At 38.2% G+C, this 21,322-nt stretch overlaps 1 protein-coding gene across 2 annotated transcripts in view; it reads left to right on the top strand.

The window, feature by feature from the left end:
- Positions 1–18,906, top strand: part of Bicc1 (BicC family RNA binding protein 1) — a 280,330-nt gene extending 261,424 nt beyond the window's left edge. Inside the window, exons 18-22 of one of the 2 annotated variants that reach the window (XM_071611241.1) lie at positions 4,304–4,460; positions 8,758–8,918; positions 11,291–11,390; positions 13,983–14,061; positions 16,382–16,430. In XM_071611241.1, the coding sequence (XP_071467342.1) occupies positions 4,304–4,460; positions 8,758–8,918; positions 11,291–11,390; positions 13,983–14,038 (474 nt within the window). In that variant the 3' untranslated portion in view covers positions 14,039–14,061; positions 16,382–16,430. Of the gene's footprint in view, positions 1–4,303; positions 4,461–8,757; positions 8,919–11,290; positions 11,391–13,982; positions 14,062–16,381 lie in introns of both variants that reach the window. The other variant, XM_027931424.2, reaches the window with a different exon arrangement.
- The last annotated feature ends 2,416 nt before the right edge of the window (positions 18,907–21,322 follow it).

The raw sequence follows: 21,322 nt of genomic DNA, 5'->3' as shown, positions 1-21,322 counted from the left end.
CTATTAATGGAGATGTAAATTTGGTTAAGTGTGTTTTTGTTAGGGGAGAGGTATCATAAGTGACCGTAGGACTAAGATGAAGTAAAGGGCAGATGTAATATTCCATAAAAATGAATAAAGAGGCCTTTGTCTAAGAGTATCACTAGCAAGGCCACCATAGGGGGAAAAGGCAAATATTCAACCAAAACAGGTTTTCAGATATGAGTTAAAAATTCTCTGTTCAGATGAGCCAAGAACACAGCAGGAAATAACTCAAACAAGAGCTCCAAAATTTTTATGTTTCCCAGATGTTGGCTGCACTACTCCGGGTGAGACCGGGAAGCTGGCATTCCTAGCATGTGGAGGAGGGTCCAGAGTTCCATACTCCTCAGCCAGGCTTCATGTGACTCACTACGCAGGCCTTTTCCATTTACGAGTGTCAGGTTTTGGCATGAGGCTTTGGGCGTGGGGGTGGGGCTGGAGAGTGAGCCCCCACAATACACACATGATACTGGGGGGCTGCAAACCCAAATGTGGATGAAAGTGATTAATCCAAGAAACATGGTGTTCAGCTGGAGCCCTGCACAAGGAAAAACAAATACTGGTTAACGGTTTCATAATTGTTAGTCTAATAACTAGCACTTGTAGATTGCCCTTCTTTTCTCCACCCGTTTTCTTTGTAATAAATTAGACTGTTGGCGAAAGGCAAAAAAAGCAAACATGCTGTTTTATTATTTTTCTCTTTGAGTAAGTCAAAAAGAAAATACTATTGAAATTCTAAAAAGAATTGTTTCCTGTGAACTTCATTGTTAGCGCTGCAGTAGCCACATGGAGGACTGTATTTAAAGACTGAGGTGACCTTCAGCAGTGAGAATGTAGGAACCATTATGAAAAATTGCGAGGCTGTGGGAGGTACTCCTCTTGCTGCCATTAGAGCCAAGAAAAAATAAACATCTCCTTTTGTTACCAGAAACCTTAAAACTGCTGTGCTAATCCTTAGACATCGAACTGGTGCACCCTATGGTTGTCCACTCCACACACCCTTGCCTTGGCAGAGTGAAGTGCTAAGTTGATGATTGTGTTTCTGTAGTTTCAGAGATGAAATATTTGACTTTAGAAATGTGCATTCAGTTCTTCTAAAACCAACAGTATTACAAGTTGAAAAGGACGATCATTTCCGCTATATAGTGGTCAGGTGCAGGGGCAGTAGGGTCCCATAACTACCACGGACCAGATATATAGTTTTGGTGAGTAACTTCACTTCTCCGAGCTTGTTTTCTCATTTGAGTGTACTGAGGAGGATATTAGAGAGGGCCTTGCTATGCTTAGCATGGTGCACAGTAAGTTTTTAGTGAAAAAATTATTCCAGAGCAAACCAACAGACTGCTAGGAGATGAGATTGTGTATATGAATGTTCACTGGTGGAACTAATTCCTCACATTCAAGCCACTCGTGCGTTTTGCATCCAGAGGAATGCCTCAGAGTATTATGTGCACCTTTAATGTGTTGTTAATAATTATCTTAAATCACATTTATTTTATTCTGTGTGGTTTTAAATGGTTTCCATCCTCTGTTCATTCAGTCCTGACAATCTCCCAGTGGGGAAAGACTAGCCTAGAGTGGATAAGGTCTTCCTCAAAGTTATGTCAGTAAATGTCAGAAAAAGAACTTGAGTTCATTTTACAAAATTTACATTTAATACTGATTTAACACCAAAGACATATATCCAAAGGTGACATGTAAGTGATGTAGAAACATGTTGCCACAATATACAGGCATAAGAATTACTTAGTGAGCTAGATAGAAAAAGCTCACTTTCTTCCTCTAGGCTCTCATTCAGCAGGTAGGGAGTGAGTGGCAACCTATTTTCTGTGTTTCCAGCAAGACCCTAGGACGATTCTGATGACCCTCCAGAAGCACTGCAATAAGGGGATGCAACACTAAAGGGAGGGGCAATGGAAAAATGGGCATAGGAACCTGAAAGACTTCTGCTACAGTCTCTACCCAAGATTAGATAGACCGCTTGCTATGGGCAGAGAGGTGTGGGGACCCTGTCTTTGTGACTGAACCCCTTCTGGTGGCTTTTCTTGCTCTGCCTATCTTGCACTACCCTGCTTCACAAGCCTGCTGGTGTCCATTCACACTGAGGTGGGGGAGGGGAGGGCAGCAGTGACCAGCTGGATTGGAGCATGGGCATTCACCATGTAAGCTGCTGCTTTTCACTGCCCCTTTAAATGCTGCTGAAGCATCCAGCTTTCTTTAAGAATGATATTCTAGATTTTTCTGGGGCCTTGGACTTTCCCTTAATGCATCTCTCAGCTACTGAAATGAAGGGACAGGAGCCCTCACATGGCATCATCTGATTTTCTACAGTGGTTGCTACCTGCATGTGTGTGCATTCTCTTTGTTCTGCCATAAGGGAAGGATTGAAATCAGAGAAGTAAGGATTGCTTCAGTGGACTGGGATGTGGGCAAGGACCTGGGAACAGTAGTTTTTATTAAGATCACAGCTATGCTTTCAGCATTGATCATTTTAAATTGTAGAGTGACTAGAAATGCCTCCACTCTCCTTTGGAAAGAGCCCTTACTCTTTTTCCAAAAAAAAAAGTAAAACCAAATGAACAAGTAGAATGTTGATCTACAAGCAGAAGCATGTTTGGCCAATAGATCCTGATAGATAAGAGCTGTTTGCTCTGTGTTCCAGAGACCAAGAATTCCCTGCTCCAGAAAGTTTGCTTGAGGCAAGAATTTGATACTTTGAGTTTTGTATTCAGTATTATTGTGAAGCTAGACTTGAGCAATTTTTTTCCAGTTTTCAGGCAGCTACCAAGAAATCAGTTCATTCCAAAGAGCTCCTTTAGATAAGAAGCAGGCACTTTAAAGCTTTTTGGTCTCCTCTAAGACACAAAAATATGATTTTAATCACTTGATGTTATATTGGGACACCAAAAGTCAAACAAAAGGCTGCTTTGACCTGAACTTTCTCTGTCCCATCAACAAAGATACAAAGAGGTTTGGGATTTTTTTTGCCACCCATACTTAAAAGCATGAGCAACCTTTTTTTTATTTTAGAAAAGGGAAAAAGAAGGTTTATTGCTTTGCTAGCAAAGGAGAAACACAGGGGACTCCTGTCCCAAAGGCTGTGATTCTCTGGTCACTATCTTTTGAAGCAAATAAAAACTTGCATTGAAAATCAAAGATGGTTTTCAACTTCTTCAGCATTAAGTAATGAGAGTGCCTGATTCTTTTAAATCTTTATAAATCTAAGAGTGGAAGAGAGCTGCTCTTTATAGATATTTTAGATTAGTTAGTAGACAACTAACTAGTAGATCACAAGATTATGTTTTATTTAATGTTTCCAGAAACCACCATGTTTAACCATTTCTTGTAGCTATGTGAATTAAGACAGTCCAGATCTTAGATGTGGTTACATAACTCAAAAAGTGCTTAGAGTCCAACATTTGTAATATGTAAGTACCATTCACCATTTCATTATTAATGTTTCTGGTAACTGTCAGGTTCAATCATGTTTTTTTCTTTCTGCAGGATTTTTCTTGGTTGAAGTATAAAAGATACTTTCACTGGTGATTCCAGTTTGGGGTTTCAGGAGCCTTAAATTGTTTATATCTCTTCCTAAAAGTCAGCAAAGATGTCCCAAAGATGTAGGAAAGAAAATGGGTAAATAATTAAAGGAATGAATAAATACAAATCTAGTGCAAAGTTTTAAATGTTTTAAATTATTATTTTCATAACTTTAAAGAATTTTAAAAGATAAATTATTCCAGGTGTCTATTTTGTTGGTGAGAGACCATTACTTGTTTGGGCAAGAGTAACACAGGGAATTCCAGCCATATCCAACGTCTGACTGTTGGTCTAGGAGCTTGATTCTCCTCAAAGCATTGGATCTACTTGATCCTTAGCTCATTTATCCTCCTTGTGTGAAAAAAAAAGGCAAAGAACTCTGCTATACTAGCTTGAAGATTTGCTTTATGTTTCCTAAAGTAGAGAAGAGTGTCTTGAATCACTTTTTGAATTACAAAATTATAAAATTCCCTTTATAGGGAATTCTTTGCACTGGGTATTCCTAGAACTCTAACCAGGTCCCCATAAGGAGGGAAAAATATTTTACCTTTTATAGTACCTGTGTCACTGGTTGCCAGAGGACAAAAGCTATGGAAAGGAAACCCAGTCTCTTCTTGAGAACCATCATGCAGCCTTGGCAAAATAAGTAAACAGTGATGGTATAACTTGGGTTCGTTTCTCCTTCCACCATGAGAAACCCACTTTATTAAGAATTTTCTAACCTGGATTTAACTATTTACAGGGCTCATCAGTGTCCCTCTCACGGTCCAACAGTCGTGAGCACTTGGGAAGCGGAAGCGAATCTGACAACTGGAGAGACCGAAATGGAATAGGACCCGCAAGTCACAGTGAATTTGCGGCTTCTGCTAGCAGCCCCAAGCGTAAACAAAACAAATCAAGTGAGCTTTGACTTTTTTTCATTCTTTTAAGCATAATCAGCTTAGAATGTGCTTATTTGGCTTGCGATGATGCTGAACTGTTTCCAGAGACATCAAGTGCTTGCTGTAATCCAGGGGCCACCTCCTCTGTGCAGCTTTCTCTGTGTCTCCCAGTGAAAGCAGGTCATTTGGTTCTCTCCTCTCACTGCATTTCGTACACCTTTCCACTCTAGTACTTGTTATCCTGAAGTACATGATTTATTTATCTCTCTCTCTCCCTATAGAATTTGAGCCCTGCAAGTCGGAGACCATTTTATTCAATAAATATTTAGTAAATGCCCATGTGTCAGGCATTCTGTAAGGCTGTGTCTTGTTATTTTTTCTCAAATGCCTACCAGATTGTCTGTCACCTAGAAGGTGCTCAGTAAATGTTTGTGGAATGAATAATACAGAAACATACAGATTATGAGGAAAAGACAAATAAGAAAACGTTTGAGAGAAATCTTATCAAATTAGCATTTACACAATTGAAAAAAAAAAAAAGACCAGTGTAGCTCTTGAAGGTGAAGAGCAGGATTTGGTTTTTTAAATTGATAAGATGTAGCTGAACTAGCCTTAGTAAAACAGCAGTAATCTCACTTTAAAGCATGGGTGTTCTGTCTGAGCAAATATGGCCAAGACCCAGGATGAGTCCATGCTTTGTCTGCAATAAAGCCTGTAGTTCTGGGATGTGTAGGTAAACAGACAAGAATTCACATAGTCTTCACATCCTTTTTTCTGGGATTTTGACAAATTTTGGAATTCTGAAACATGTAGCTTGGAGTTATTTGGAGACTACTTGAAGAAAGGCAAACTAGATGAGCTCCATAGACACTTAGTACTGGCCAGTCGTTACCATCAGTCAAGTCAACTGCACTGTCAGGAGTCTCAGATTTGAAAAGACCAATCATGTCATTGGCCAAGACTAAATAAGAAAGCAGGATCAATTCTTTCATTCCCAAGTGCACTGTCCGTAGCAACCTGGAGGCTTCCTAATAGTTACTGGCAGGATCCTCCACCTCTGACAGTCTGATTGGGCCAAGAGGCAGGCTGGTGCCAGGAATAAATCTAGGGGTGTAAATGATGTTCAGTCTATAACCCAGTGGAGTTAGTTTTGTGCTTTTCTTTTTTTAATTTTAATCTACTTTCTTTTGTTTTATATTGAATAATTAAAATTGACTATACTATGTGGTTGAAGTTTGGAATTAAGATGGCGGAGTCACTAATAAAGAGGAATGATTAAGAAATCCAGTTATTTGGCCTTTGTCAAATGTTTTAAGAGTGGGAGAAGTTTTGAAAAGGATGTAGAAACTAGTAGTTAAGATAATGTAAGAAAAGTTATGGGCCATTATGAGCATTTAACAGAATATTTTATTTTTAATATCCATTCTTTAAGTTTTTACTCTTTAGCCCAACAGAGGCACAAATAGTTCTCTTAAGTAAAAGTTACCTTACCTTTATTTATGCAAAATCTTTAAAGTGTCCAGTGTGTCGTATACTGGTATAACATCTAAATTCCCATGACTCTTCTTTCAGGCGCTCAATAATTACATGTTGCAGATTTTATCATACTAAATAGCACAGCTTTAGATAATTTTCCATAACTCTTTTTTTTCTTTAATTTTTATTGTTGGTTGTTCAAAACATTACATAGTTCTTGACAAATCATATTTCACACTTTGATTCAAGTGGGTTATGAACTCCCATTTTTACCCCGTATACAGACTGCAGCATCACATCAGTTACACATCCACTATTTTACATATTGCTATACTAGTGTCTATTGTATTCTGCTGCCTTTCCTATCCTCTACTATCCCCCCTCCCCTCCCCTCCCATCTTCTCTCTCTACCCCATCTACTGTAATTCATTTCTCCCCCTTGTTTTTTTTTCCCCTTTCCCCTCACTTCCTCTTGTATGTAATTTTGTATAACCATGAGGGTCTCCTTCCATTTCCATGCAATTTCCCTTCTCTTTCCTTTTCCCTCCCACCTCTCACCCCTGTTTAATGTTAATCTTCTTCTCATGCTCTTCCTCCCAACTCTGTTCTTAGTTACTCTCCTTATATCAAAGAAAACATTTGGCATTTGTTTTTTAGGGCTTGGCTAGCTTCACTTAGCATAATCTGTTCTAATGCCATCCATTTCCCTGCAAATTCTATGATTTTGTTATTTTTTAATGCAGAGTAATACTCCATTGTGTATAACTGCCACATTTTTTTTTTATCCATTCGTTTATTGAAGGGCATCTAGGTTGGTTCCACAGTCTTGCTATTGTGAATTGTGCTGCTGTGAACATCGATGTAGCAGTGTCCCTGTAGCATGCTCTTTTTAGGTCTTTAGGGAATAGACCGACAAGGGGAATAGCTGGGTCAAATGGTGGTTCCATTCCCAGCTTTCCAAGAAATCTCCATACTGCTTTCCAAATTGGCTGCACCAATTTGCAGTCCCACCAGCAATGTACAAGTGTACCCTTTTCCCCACATCCTCGCCAGCACTTGTTGTTGTTTGACTTCATAATGGCTGCCAATCTTACTGGAGTGAGATGGTATCTTAGGGTGGTTTTGATTTGCATTTCTCTGACTGCTAGAGATGGTGAGCATTTTTTCATGTACTTATTGATTGATTGTATGTCCTCCTCTCAGAAGTGTCTGTTCAGGTCCTTGGCCCATTTGTTGATTGGGTTATTCGTTTTCTTGTGGTTTAATTTTTTGAGTTCTTTGTATACTCTGGATATTAGGGCTCTATCTGAAGTGTGAGGAGTAAAGATTTGTTCCCAGGATGTAGGCTCCCTATTTACCTCTCTTATTGTTTCTTTTGCTGAGAAAAAACTTTCTAGTTTGAGTAAGTCCCATTTGTTGATTCTGGTTATTAACTCTTGTTCCGTAACTCTTTTGTTAAGGTCTCCAAGCTTCCCTTTTCCCTGGGCATCCTTGTTTATTACCCGTTGCTCAAATGTGGTTTTCAGTAGTTTCCCTTTTACTGTCTGAAAAGTAAGTTTATTATTTGCACAATAGATCATATGATCAGCCTGCCAGTGACTTCCATGTTCTCAAGCCCAGTGGTCACTCTGATGTGCTCATGGCATTCAGCTTTGTGTCACCTTTGACCCAGCGCCTCACTGGTCACTCAATATTTTCTGCTTCACCTTTTAATAGTGGGATTTGGGTTTTTTTTTGGGGGGGGGCCTTTCCCCTACACATTCTCTCTACAAGAGAGAAAATATCTATTTTTAAGAGAAAAAGACGACTTATCAGGAAATTCCTTTCACTTGAGATATATAAAGGGCATCTCAGTTGGAAGATGAAAACAACTGGCGAGAGAGTGACTGATGGCACCAAAAACAGCACAAAACAAGATTCTTGGGTCTGGCGGATGCACAGATCCCTAGAGTAGATTAGATGGATCAGATTAGCTTAGGGAGTGTCTTCTTCATCATTCATCTTTTAGGAATCCTTCCTGAAACTACATTGGTAGTGGTAAGAACATCGTTCCCACTCAGCAAGAGCCAGTTGTTGGTCAGGCAGGCGGGCAGTGTCTGGTGAAGCACCTGACATGGTTCCATGGTCCATTGCCTAGCCTTGTTTGTCACCTGGTCTGAGAACTACAGACAATGTATTGAAACTTCGCCCACCAAATCATCTGTGGAGGCAAGGCAAATCTGTGCATTACTGCTAGAATTTTCCCCAAGAGACCAATTATTTTCCGTCATAATTTAAACCCAGCAACTTCAGCATCATTCTTATCACCCCTAATTTTAGAAGTGTTATTTAGTGAACTTGCTGTACAGTTTTATTTTCCTAGGGAATGAGATTTATATGTTGCAACATCCTACAGTTCCTGACCAAAAGAGAGCATAAGCAAGGAAAGAGAGGGCACCTGCCATCCAAAAGCACCTGGACTTGTAATAACATCCCACGGCTTTATTGTGTCTTCCTTCCAACTCCTCATTTAATTCACCATCAAATCAATTATAAAGAGCAAATGCTTCTGAATGCTCAGGGAGAATATGATGAATGATTATTAACTACAGAGGCACTGCTGCTGAATTTCTGCCTCCCAAGTGTAACTTTTAAATGGCAAGAGCCTCTCTGAAAGCAATAACCAGCATTTCCTTAATGAAAAGCCAATATTTCAGTAAAGGATTGCTGTACTGCTGCAGCTACTGCTCTGTTCAGCTGAACAATGAAATCTGAAATATTTGGGTGATTAAAACTTTTAATTAAACCATGTTCTCTCTGGGCATTTACACTTCCAGCCTGTCTTTCCTTTGCCTTTCAGCGGAACACTATCTCAGCAGTAGCAATTACATGGACTGCATTTCCTCGCTGACAGGAAGCAATGGCTGTAACCTGAGCAGCTCTTTTAAAGGCTCTGACCTCCCAGAGCTTTTCAGCAAACTGGGCCTGGGCAAATACACAGACGTCTTCCAGCAACAAGAGGTCAGTCGTTACTTATTTTCCTGGTGTCTTTGTTTTGGTAGTGTGTATGACAACCTCTGGAAGGAAATCACTCGTTGACCTATGGCTGTGCCGTCATTGAGTACTTATTCACATCTCATAGCTTGTTCTTGCTGCTAAGGAAAATGTCATCCCATTTCTTATTTATTTAGTGCAGCTAGTAAACATAGAATAGCAGAAATATAGAAAATAGTGTTTGCAAAAATGTACTCTAGCCATCCTCCGCCTGTTTAGCTAAAAGACCTAGCTCTGCTCTGCTGATTCATAGAAGCTGTTGGATTCACAGCTTCTCTAAGGTCAGTATCAAGACTGCAGCAGCTCACAGGGTTTCCTCCTTGAGTCTGTTATCATAGAAGTAAATAGCAACACCTGAAATAATATCTTTAGCTACTTTTGATCCATCAGTATATTCTCACAGAATATTGTATTTTTTCGTATGCTCATTTATTCATGAAATAACTGCTTGGGATTTGCCTGAACTGAAACAGAACTATGGATTTTGATCAAACTGATCAGCCATGGCCTACTATATACTGACATACAGAAAAAAAGCCCTGAGCATGATACGTTCTAAGAAACATCATGTTACTAGGACACACAAACCTAGAACCTCAGAAAATTAAAACGGTTCTGTAACTTTCTCTTTTTCACAGTAAGACATAGTCCTGGTTTGGTGCTTGTTGGCTCGGTTTGTGTCTGGGAACATCTGATTAAAGTCAGTCTTCCCCAGGCATATACCAGTTGACAAAGAATTGAAGGTTTTTATTAGATCTCTTGTATCATAAATTCAATGTATTGACCATGGCTTAATAAATAATTAAGTTTAATTACCGAATACTTTTGTTACACCCAAATTGCCATGTGTATGCTGAATTTCAGGGAATTGATTTTATATTCTTTCTTCTAAGTTAGCGTTCATTTAACTAAGGATTTCTAAGTTGGTTAACCCTTTACAGTGCTGTCTCCATTTATTTAGTCTTGCTGGTTCCATGAGGGCAGCTGACTGGGAAGCACAAGGGCAGATGTAGTTTAACTTGTCCAGACCCAGAAGAAAATGTTATTCATCGGTATCTAGGTTTGACTTTATTATTATGTTTCTTCAAATAGGAAATATAAGTTATTTTCTATACTTCGTATTCCATTCCTCCAAAAATAAAACATGTGCATGCACAGCCAGAATAGCTTTATCCAATGTTTTATTAACTAGGCCTGTGGCCTGTAAGCCTGCCGTCTCATTTTGTCAATAAAACTTTTTTGGGACACAGCACTCCCATTTGTTTATGTATTGTCTGACTGTTCTCAAGCTGCAACAGCAGAGCTGTACTAGAGACAGGGTGGCCTACGCCATTTCCCACATGCCTTAAGTCTGGGGTCTATTGAACAGAACTTCTAAAAACATATCTTTAGAGCTGTGATAAATGATCTTAAGGTTTTATGAAATCTAGATGTACCTTAAAAATCAAATCAGTGCATTTTAAATTGTGGTCAATATAATTTAATTAAAAGTACATGTTACTTTTTAAATGTTGTGTTGAATTTGGCAATCTTTTTGTAGGATATTTTCTAAGAGTTAGATATGATTTAATAAGAATCCCCCATTAAGCAACCTCATGAGATCCATATACATTATTTACCAACCGTAGCTGCCAGTTGCCTACCCCCTCTGCTGAACATGTTGCTTTACATCTACAGTCACAGTTGGTGACCACCTCAGCCCTGTGTTGTTAATCCCAAGTGCCCACGGCTGCTTATGGCAAAGTCGGGATCTAAACCCCAGGCTCTGGCTTCAGAGGCTACTGCCTTTCTAGTCCTTCACACTGTCTTAAAGGGAAGAGTGGAATCATTGGGCTATTTCCCTCTATACTTTGTATTTGCAGGAATACTACAGTTGTATTCTTTGGCACAAAAATTGTTGTTGCCATTTTTAGAAATAATCTGCTTTCTGGGTTGAGCCAAGTGAACTGTAAATCTGATATTGTCTGGGAATTCTATCAGTTTTCCGTACAACCATCTGAAGATACCATCTGTCATATTACTTAGTTTCATTCTTATAAAGAATCACTTAACCAAACCAGAATCTGAAGCTAAGAAATATTTTTTTTTCTGTACAATATGTATTTTCCTTTTTGCCATAGCCACCAGGATGCTCAGAGCTAAGTTTTCTGCTAGAATCATCACTTTTATGTCACCATTTTATTTCTTAATCCTCTGTCCCTTAGCCACCAAAATTAGTTTTTGGAGGTAGGCATCACATAATTAATAAATAGTTATAATAATGAGTTGATGCTACAATGATGGAGAAAATAAGTACTTAATATATTAGCTATAGAATGTTTTTTTTTTTTTCCCCACAGATTGATCTTCAGACATTCCTCACTCTCACAGATCAGGATCTGAAGGAGCTGGGAATTACTACTTTTGGTGCCAGGAGGAAAATGCTGCTTGCAATCTCAGGTGAATATTAATGTTCAACTCATTTTAAAATCGGAAAAACCTCTCCCAGTGGTCTCATCTGGTGGGGCTGGTTGTTCTCATCAGCCACTTACATATACTCTGAGGTTCAGAGGGTTCTTCTGCCAACAGTGTGACAAATGTTGAGAATATCCCCCCTCCATCAAGCGGTGGCCTGCTTAGCCTTGCCTTGACAATGCTTTTTCTTACAATAGATCTCTTCAGAAAGATGCAACCAAAATTGCCCCATGCAGAACTTGAGAATGGGGGAGGGGAAGTGGTGGTTTATACTCCTGTTTGCAATCACAGTACAAAATAATCACTGGGTTCATGAATAATTTTCTTGATTGTATATCATATTCAAATGCGTGTCCTTTCACACCAACCAAGATCACTGCACTGAGGACAAAAAGGACATTCTTTGGTGTAGTTTGCAACCTGATGGTTTATCTTGATACTTTTAAATGTTCTCAATGTTTTAATAGAATTTGTGACTCACAAATGGCAGTCACAGAATGAAGGACAATAACGTCTGCCTCCTGAGACCAGACTTCATTGTGCATCTGTTGCCTATTCTGGGTATTAGACAATGCTCTAGGCTTATCTGTTTGGGGGCCACTCATTTGGAAGTAATCGAACCAGCTGAGCCAGGAGTTGGCAAATGTGTAGAAATGTACCTCAAAAATGTGTTTAGAAGGAATGAAGAAATATGGGGGGAGGTGAGATTAGTTCTGGAAGATTTTCCAATAAGACTCTTGAATATCATATGTGTACAGTTTCTCAAAAAGAGACATTCAGGAGAAGCCAAGAGAAATGACTTGCTTTTTCAGAAGTTGAAACTTGCAGGCTATACCTCCATAAGGCCAGCAGATACATCCACTTGGTGGAAGTTCTTTCCAGACAGCATTCAACTCATCAGATCAGCAAATAAAAATGTGAAGCCTCTATGGTGTTTTATTTAGCAGCATATTGCATACTCTACCCACCTCCCCATAAGGAATCTTTGATCTGAAGCAGATATAAGCATAGCAGCTTTGATATAGAGGTGGAAATTCTGCCTGTATACTTCCTGGTGGCAACTGTTCAGCTCCTCTATGGACAGAGTTTTGCACACATCAGTTTTAGAAATCTACCTTGACCTTATATACCCAAGAGGCTGCATTAATGGTACTCCACAAGGTAGATGCATAATTCGTCATAGTATAGGGAAAGAAAACTACATCAAAAAACTGCACTATCTCTGCCAAGTTGTGGGTCCTTGGGTGAGTTTCAAAGCCTCTTTTGGTTTATTAATCCTGAAGATAAATTGGAATAGATGCTTGTATAAGGCCATTTTTAAGATCTGTCTTTTCCTGTAATGTAATAGGGTTTATGGAAATAGACAATGTTAGTGTAAGTATTACTAGCATGATACTCCCTTGCTCTTTCTTTTTTACCATTTGTGGCAATAGGGTGGTTTATTTAACTTGTTTACCAGAAAGCTCATTCTCAGAGGGTTATTCCCTACACTTAAATTAACTTCTGTGCTTTCACATTCTTTTATTAATTTTCAAGTGAAATTGTTGAAATTTTATTAATGAATTGAGCCAAACTGTATCTATAGGCCAGCAAATTTATACCAGTGAAGTGTACACTCCAGAACTCCATTATAGTTTCATGGAATGGCAGTGAAAATATAATGAAAACTAAGTACTTTCTTCACACACTAATTTCAGACTCTGTAAAGCTTTCAACAATGAGTAGATATCTCTAAATAGTTTCCTAGGTTGCAGCTGGATCATCAGTAACTTTATTCTGCAATATATCAGTACCTTTCACTCTGTGTTGTGGGGAGTAGGGCGAGAATCAGAAGGGATTTTGAATCCTCTTAAAAAGTTTTTTTGTTGTTGTTGTTGTTTTTTTTACCCTCATCTTCAATGTGGGTCTGTTGAGGTTGTATGCCACCTCTGTAGACTGCCCCTCCGTGGGGTTCACAGCTCCTCTGGCTTTTAAAGGGAATTAGAGATGTTGAATAAGATGCTTTATGAATGCTTTGCACAGCATGAAGTATTTGATTAAGGATGATTTTACCTTACTTTTTTGAGTGCATTTGTTTGAACCTGGTAAATTGTTTTCTCTGCAAGTAATAAGATTTTAGTGAGAAACCTTTCATCAGAAAGCCTCTTTCTGCAGTTCAACTTATCTGACAACAAATACATCCATTTATAGTCCCAGAACATTCCATTTCTAGTTAGACACATTTGTCTTGTAGTTACACTTTGGTTAGGTACAGAGTTTGTTCAAACACGCTTTTAAAATTTTATAATTGCAAGTATGAGGTTTTTGTTTTGCTTTCGTCTTGGCCCAGATAACATATAAATATTATAGGAGGAGGTCAAATTTATCTCTTTTAGAGATGGATCCAAGAATAAATTAAATCTTTATTTTCTTTTTTTCAAATTAGTTATTTTGTGAAAGTCCACAGATTTCTCTGCATAGCATAGTGATTGTTTAGCTAGATGTGCAGAGACTCAGTGAAAGGAAGTTAGAATCCTGCTGACAGGCTTCCCATCCCAGCCTCAGGTAGATCTAACATTTCCCGACCTATTCTTTTAGTTTGTGACTCTGTTCAGATCCGCAACAAGATCCTGAGAGCTGCCAGGATTGTGTGAACCTTGGAATTTCAAAGAAAAAGGTTGGTATTTTTCCAAACTATCCCTTAGGCTTACTGAGGGAAAAAAAAAGAGGAAGGAGTTTGCTTTTAGTTTAAAAAAAAAACAACAAAATCCTTAATCTTTTCAGTAAGATTTGATCTTTGCTTGATGACCTCTCTGGAAGATTTTTTTTTTTAATGCAAAGCACAAATTATATACATGTATCTGTTAGATATTGCATCTTTATGGTATGGTTGAATTCCCTCCCTACCATTTTACTTTTTCAAGCTGATGGAACTTTTCAAAAAAAAAGTCTTCAATGTTTTTTTTTTAATTGTCTTTAGTTGTTCAGTCGTTTTCATGAGCTCTGTTGCACGTGCATGTGCTAGAAAAGAATGAGGTTGAGCCTCAGTTCTTGCCTTTCCTTCTCTATGACAGTATTCTGATTTGTAGGTTTATTCCCCTGCAAGAAAATGAAAAATAGTCTCCTAGTGTGACCATGGTAAACTTTTCCAGGGGATTCATTTATTCTTAACTCTCCTGTAAATTTGTCTTTGAATATGAAGTGCTGTAGTTGTGGGTTTTTCCCTTTAACAAATGCACTTGTTCAGTTTTGATGGGATTGTTATTGCTACTGTGATTTTGCAGGAACTTGAAACAGTAGCACTCAGTATGCACATTGGCATGTATCTTTGTAAAGATATTGTCCCCATTTTTTTTCAAAAGAGTTTTTCAGCATTTCTCTATTTAAAAATAAATATTTTACTCTGAATATTAAATAATGCTGTCTTTGGGGTATGCCTGTTCTTACTACGTTCTAAAGATTGTGTTCCTGAGGCCTTGGGTGGTCTTCTCCATTTGGTGGGTCTCTCAGGGCATTGACTTTGCATCAGGGAAGTGGGGCTTCAGATTCATCACTTAGCAGATGTGTGGACAAGTGACTTTCACTATTTTTAAAAATCAGTTTTCTCATCTACAAAATATAGAATGGTAATTTTAGGGAGGAATTGAGTAGCACATATATAAAGTGCTTGTAAATCATTATTATCTTCTCTGCTAAGAACTACATATGAACAAAAGAGAGGTGTCTCCACTGTGACTTTGACCCTTATAGGGCAGGAATGTACATTTTGGAAAGCATTAGGGGACAATGTTAAGGGTATTGACCCATCTTTCGGAACTCCAGATCATTCTGACCATATGGGCAGAAAAAAACAAACATATAGCCTGTCAGTGGTCTTATCCTTAGCATTATGTCTCTGACCATAATTGCGGTGTAACTTCAGAATTCAAGAAGGGATGGTGTGTATAGATGGTTGAAGAGCCAAATTCCATAAGGTATTGAATCACCTGTTCCAGCCACCCTCAAGAAAAGGAAAGACAACTTCCAGTCAACTGCATAATACTTCTACTCCATTTGAAAACTGAAGATATTTGTGTTTGGTGTTTATCAGAAACTGACTTCCAGAGTCTGACAATTTTACTTGTATGAAGAGTTAGTTCCATCAGTGAGTCCAGGGTCTGTTGATAATGGGGCTGCATCATCATAAATGAAGTAGTCTGCTTCAATGAACTTTTCCCCTTGTTAATAATCTTTAGTTGGCAGTAGAAAAACTAAACAGTGTTTTCTAAGTACTCTCATTTCTTTACAATTAAAAACAGGTACCTCACTCTTCCTGAAGTTTTGGATTCAAGTATAGGTTGTTCTCAAGTATTAATTTTCTAAGCTGTACCAAGTTGAATTTTTATTCAAAGAAACCTGACATGCTTCTTCATATTTCTGACTGAAGAAGACTTCATGTTTCTGACTCAGAAAGCATACATTTCATGAGTTGGGGAACTATGGGGGCTGTGGCTTCACTGGGGTACTCCTCCAATAACCTCGGGTATCGGGTCTTTTCACATCTGACTTCAGTAACGAAGTGGTTACTGTGTTTGACATGGACAAGTTCACTAAGTGTGATGATCTGTGTCATTGGTACTCAGACCTCTCATCTATCATTAACAGCCTTGATTGCCCACTCTGAAATGACCTGTGGGTAGGTCACACTGTTTAAGATGGTTAGAAGATTTGCAGAATGACATAATCTCCCAGGGAGTTTACGAGCTACAGTAAAAGCTATTTGCTGTCTTTGCTTTTCTAGGCTACCATATGCTGCCTCTAACAATCAGATTTTCTAGTAGAATTTCAGAAATGTCTTGACCATTAACTGAAAGGATTTTGGTTTGTTCCCCCCCCCCCACCACCACCAGATTTGACTTTTTATCCCCAAACCTACTCCATCACCATTTTCTGAGCTCTAATGCCATATCCTGTAGTACATGGGACTGAGCTAACAATTTTTTTCCCCCTCTCTCTAGAACTAAATAAAAACCGAAGAAAGCTCTTTGAACCACCAAATGCACGCACCTCTTTCCTGGAAGGTGGAGCAAGTGGGAGGTTACCGCGTCAGTACCACTCAGACATGGCCAGTGTCAGTGGCCGCTGGTAGCAGTCCCCACTAGGCAAATGCCCACAAGTAACTGTAGAGTTGGATGCAGGAGATCTGTGAACAGCCATCACTGCACACCATCTTCAGCACTCTGGTGTCTGGTATCAGGACCAAAGTATCTTATTTGCACCTGTACTTTGTGGCAGAAAGGAAGAAAAGAGAGAAGATGTTCTTGCCATACAAAATACCAAATGTGGATTGCTTTTTTAAAATGGCAATGGGACAGAATTTGAGGATAAGGCTTTATTTCCTGTTTTTATTTACCTATATAACATATGCACTGATTTTTTTTTGTACTTAAATGAAGGATAAATTGACATGTGGGATGCCAGAAAACTTAGAAGTTATTGTGTTTGCTTGTTTTGGTATTTGGGGCTTTTTTAAAAAAATAATCAAAGTGGAATTTTCTGGTACTGCTTTAAAATACTTATTGAGGCCTTTCAGCACTTTACATATTCTAATTTCTTGTCCTGTGGAACTTTTCTCTCTAATTATGTCACCTGACGTATCGGTACAGATCAGACTTAGTCATTTTTTGTTTGAAATGGTACTGGATATTGATTTCTGTGCAGAATACTCTGTGACTTTGGGAAATGTGAGTCCACTTGGTTATGGGCCAATTCTGTTCATTCATGTCAGCATCCTAGAAATACATAGCAATGAACTAGTTCACAGTAGCAGGTGCAAAAAACAGACCAAATGGACTTTGCAATATTAACCCTTTGCAGTCATTGTATTTAGCTGCTGCCTATAATGCTAAAATGATTTTAATGGTTATCTGAAGGCAAAGGGATGGTTTTTTGGTTTTTCTGGGTTTTTTTATTTTTTATTTTTTAGCATACTGCCAGTAAAGGACACTTATTTATATCAAACTTTATTTTTAGATATTATAAGCATACAGTACATAATTGATGAAATTGATATTTACTAGAGATTTATGGTAGAGAATGGACGGCATTCAATAACTGGAGCCCTAGATTGTCACTTTATTTAAAAAGAAAAATAATCATCTGACAAGACAGCACTGTTGCCATTATGAAGAGAAAAGATTGTGGTTCTTATGATGCACACATTAGCTATGCTCTGTACGGTCATAGGACTTTCCTAAAACTGTCCGCTTATGTTTGTTAAGAATGGAAAGGCTCTATTTAAGTCTTCAGGGTTAGTTTATAAAGATTGCTGAATTCTGAAGGAAAAAAAAAAAGACTGCTTTCTAAGTGGCTCGATTTATTGTTACAATCTTATACTGTGAAAGTCCAAGAAATCGGGCAACGTTGGTTCCTGCGTCTTTCCAGACATTTTATTGTGGATTTATGAAGGGTTTTCAATCAGTGAAGAAAATCACTCAAGTGCCTTTCCTTCTTCAAAGCAATATTTCTACTATATTAATTTGTTGGAAAATTTTCCCATAGGAAACATTGTCAATTACCTGTAATGATTTATTTATGTTCAGTAACTTTTCTATGTGGACATAAACCACCCTCATGGGCTCTCAGCCAAAGGAATTAGATGAACTTACACAACCATGGGGGAATGACACAAATGTGGGGTAAGAGGCACTCCTGACATTTTCCCAAGACTAAGTCTTACCATTAAAGAATAAGAATTGATATTTTGCACACAGAAAATTTTTCACTTAAAAAGTTTGGGTTATGTAACCTTGAAGGCATAGACCATGAGCCTGTCATAATATTAACAGTTTTATCTGGCATTAAGGGGCTGCCCACTCCTCAACTACACCTAATCTGCTTAAGAATATAGGACTAAGTAATCTTTCTCTTTGCAAATACAACATGCACATGTATACAGATGATCACGTGCAGCTCCCTGACTTATGCTGTGACGGATTAATACAGCCAAATAACAATTCAGTTTGTTTCCTGTCCAACAACTTGATTATCTAATTTTTTTTCTTAAATAAGACCTGCCCCCTGCCAAAAAAATAATAATAAATTGGAGCTTGTTTCCTAGCTCTCTTCCATTTGTATTTGCATTAGAAGGAAGATGGAATGAATCTGCAGTATTCAGCTGACAGCAGTTTTATGAACAGACTTTGATATTATGCCAAAGGGAAAACTGTCCCACTTAAAATAGATTAAATAGGGTGTCTAAAAATAAAAAACACTGGACGTTATTTCACTTTCTCTTGATGCAATAAGGGAATATGACACTACAGTATACAAAGTTGTCGGTGTTATATGATGCACAAAATATTTGGATTATTTGAATAAATGTTAACTTTTAATCAATCTGTGCCTTAATAGTGACTGGTTATCTGTAAATATAGAACAGATACAGATTGTATTTTTGTGTGGGTTTTTGTCCTTTTAGTGACTTTTTAAAAAATGAGATGGAATTAACATTGAAAATGGGAATTTTTTCTAAACTAATCAATTGTTACATGAGAAATAAATTTATATAACCCCTTTGTATTGCTCTTATTTGAAGAAATGTGTCTTCTTTAAAAAAATATTTACACAAACTCTCTACCTGTCTTCAAAGAAAACTTCAGTCTTGGGCAAATTTCAGTAGAGTTGAAAGATGTTTCTGCAGTAGAAGTGAATGTGCACTCTCTTCTGTTGTTTTGCATTGACAGAACTCATTTTCAACCAGAAGTTAAGGCACTTTATTTCAGCCAGTGAATCTAGGACCAGTAATCAATCATTGTTTCTCTGGCCACCCACAGGTACATACAGAAAGAGTTACATTACAGAACCAGCTTTATTCTTGTTATTTCTTTATTTTAAAGACTCAAGTGTATGACCACTTTGACAACCTCATCCATCATCAGAGGTGCTCCAGAACTGACCCTGGTTCACACTTCAGGGACTGACCGTTGTGCTATCTATCACGCTGAAGACTAATTCTCAAACTGGAATTGCTATGCATTAGTAATTCTGAAATTTGGCTAAATTTTTAAAGAAAACGTAGTCCTCTTCCCATTTTGTTCCCAGGATTATCTCTATTTGAATTATCTATGGTTAATTGGTTCTTGAAAGTTCTACAATTAAGAGTTCTTTGAATAATTTGAAATCTTGTCAGTGACCCAATGAAAAATTATTTATACTTGTTTGTATTTATGCACAGATACAAATACGTGTACACAGTAAGTACCATGCTTTGGTCTAGACATAGCAGTGAATAAAACAGAACCCCTTGGCCTCATAGAGCCGACATTCTGAATGAAGAAAAGTGAAGCTGATGAGAAGGGCTTGGAGATGTGATATCCCCACCCTTCAGCACTGGCCTCTGTGTTTATTATACTCCAAGGAAACTCTGGGGCCATCTAGAAATCCCAGTTTTTAACAAAACTGTCAGAAGTACCCATCACATTGCAATAGGCCTGTGTTTTAAAATGCAAACTACTCCTTTCCCCTTTATCCTTCCTTATATTTTCTAGTTTTCACAGGTCTAATCCCATTCTCAAAAGGATAAGTGGCGAAAAGGGTTGTGTCCCACTTTCATAGTCAGACTCTACATTAGGTAAGCACCATAACTTTGTAGACTTGATTCCAGGTCACGTTGTACTTTCTAGAAATCAAGTTTCCCTTAACATGAGTTTGCCACCACTGTTCCCCACCATGCTATAACAACTTAGAAATCAATTCCAAATGTAGACCTCCTGCAAGACACAACAATGAATAAAGATTTCTCTTCAGATGACCGGTCATTGGGAACTTCACCTGACTCAGGTACTTATTACATGAATTCAAAGCGTTGAAGTGCGTTTGACCTAATTTTGATAATAAATTGACATTCTATGCATTTTGTAATTCTGGTCATCGCTAGAGGCCACGATTCTCTTATAATTCCTGCTCCAGGTAGGTTAGCTTCCTTGATTCATCTCAGGCAGCCTTTTGGATAATAAGGTAATCTGGCCAGGACATTAAGAGACTAGAATTTTCAAGAACTATGTAATGTTTTGAACAACCAACAATAAAAATTAAGAAAAAAACTAAATTAAAAAAATAAATAAATAAATTTATATCTGGAAAACAAAAAGACTAGAATTTGTAGTTTAACAAGCATGCAGATGTTGCCTTTAAACCTTTGGAAAATTCCTCTGTCTCAAGAGTCCTTGTCCATAAAATGGAAATAATACCTACCTTTGTGAGTGGTTGAAAGGTAAGAGGGAGCTGTATGTAAATCTGTTTGCACAGCACACTGCTCATAGCAGTGAATTTATAGCAGGTGCCCTTATTACTGCATGGGTTTTTCTTTTAACTGCATCTTTTTCTTTACCCATTGGGCATCATCATTGTGTTTTGTCTTCTACACCACAGCGGGGAAGCCCACTTCCTCTGCCAGAATGTTAGTCTTAAGCACCTGCCCTCCTGACCCAGAAGGTTGAAGTCAGAATACTGTCCTGAAGGTAAAGTCCAGGGACCTCACATTGTATAGAAATCTCTAATGTATTTGGTGGAGATATATATATTTCTTTCTTTTAAATCTGATTCTCTAGTATTGGTATCTGGGTTCTCCACATGGGTGGAGTTAGTTTCAATGGCCATATGTTGTTTCTAATTGTCATATTCTTATAGAGTTCTGCTGAGAGCCAATGCCGCGAGAACTCCAAAATAGTGCGAGAACTCAAAAGTTGCGGCAGAGGCGGATAGTAATGCCTCGCCTGTCAATCAATACTGTTGGCAAAATGCCAGGGGCCATACAGACTCGGCCTTGGCTCTCAGCAGAGTTCAGTACTTTTGGATGTCTTGCCCTTCCCCAACCAAGAGAAAACTATTCCCTAGATGCTCCATTTCCCTCATTTATATTCCTTTCTGTCCACCACACCCTAAGAGTTTCCTATTCC

The sequence above is a fragment of the Marmota flaviventris genome, chromosome 4 (assembly GCF_047511675.1).
Source record: "Marmota flaviventris isolate mMarFla1 chromosome 4, mMarFla1.hap1, whole genome shotgun sequence".
NCBI lineage: Eukaryota > Metazoa > Chordata > Mammalia > Rodentia > Sciuridae > Marmota > Marmota flaviventris.
This window is presented reverse-complemented; position numbering and strand designations above follow the sequence as displayed.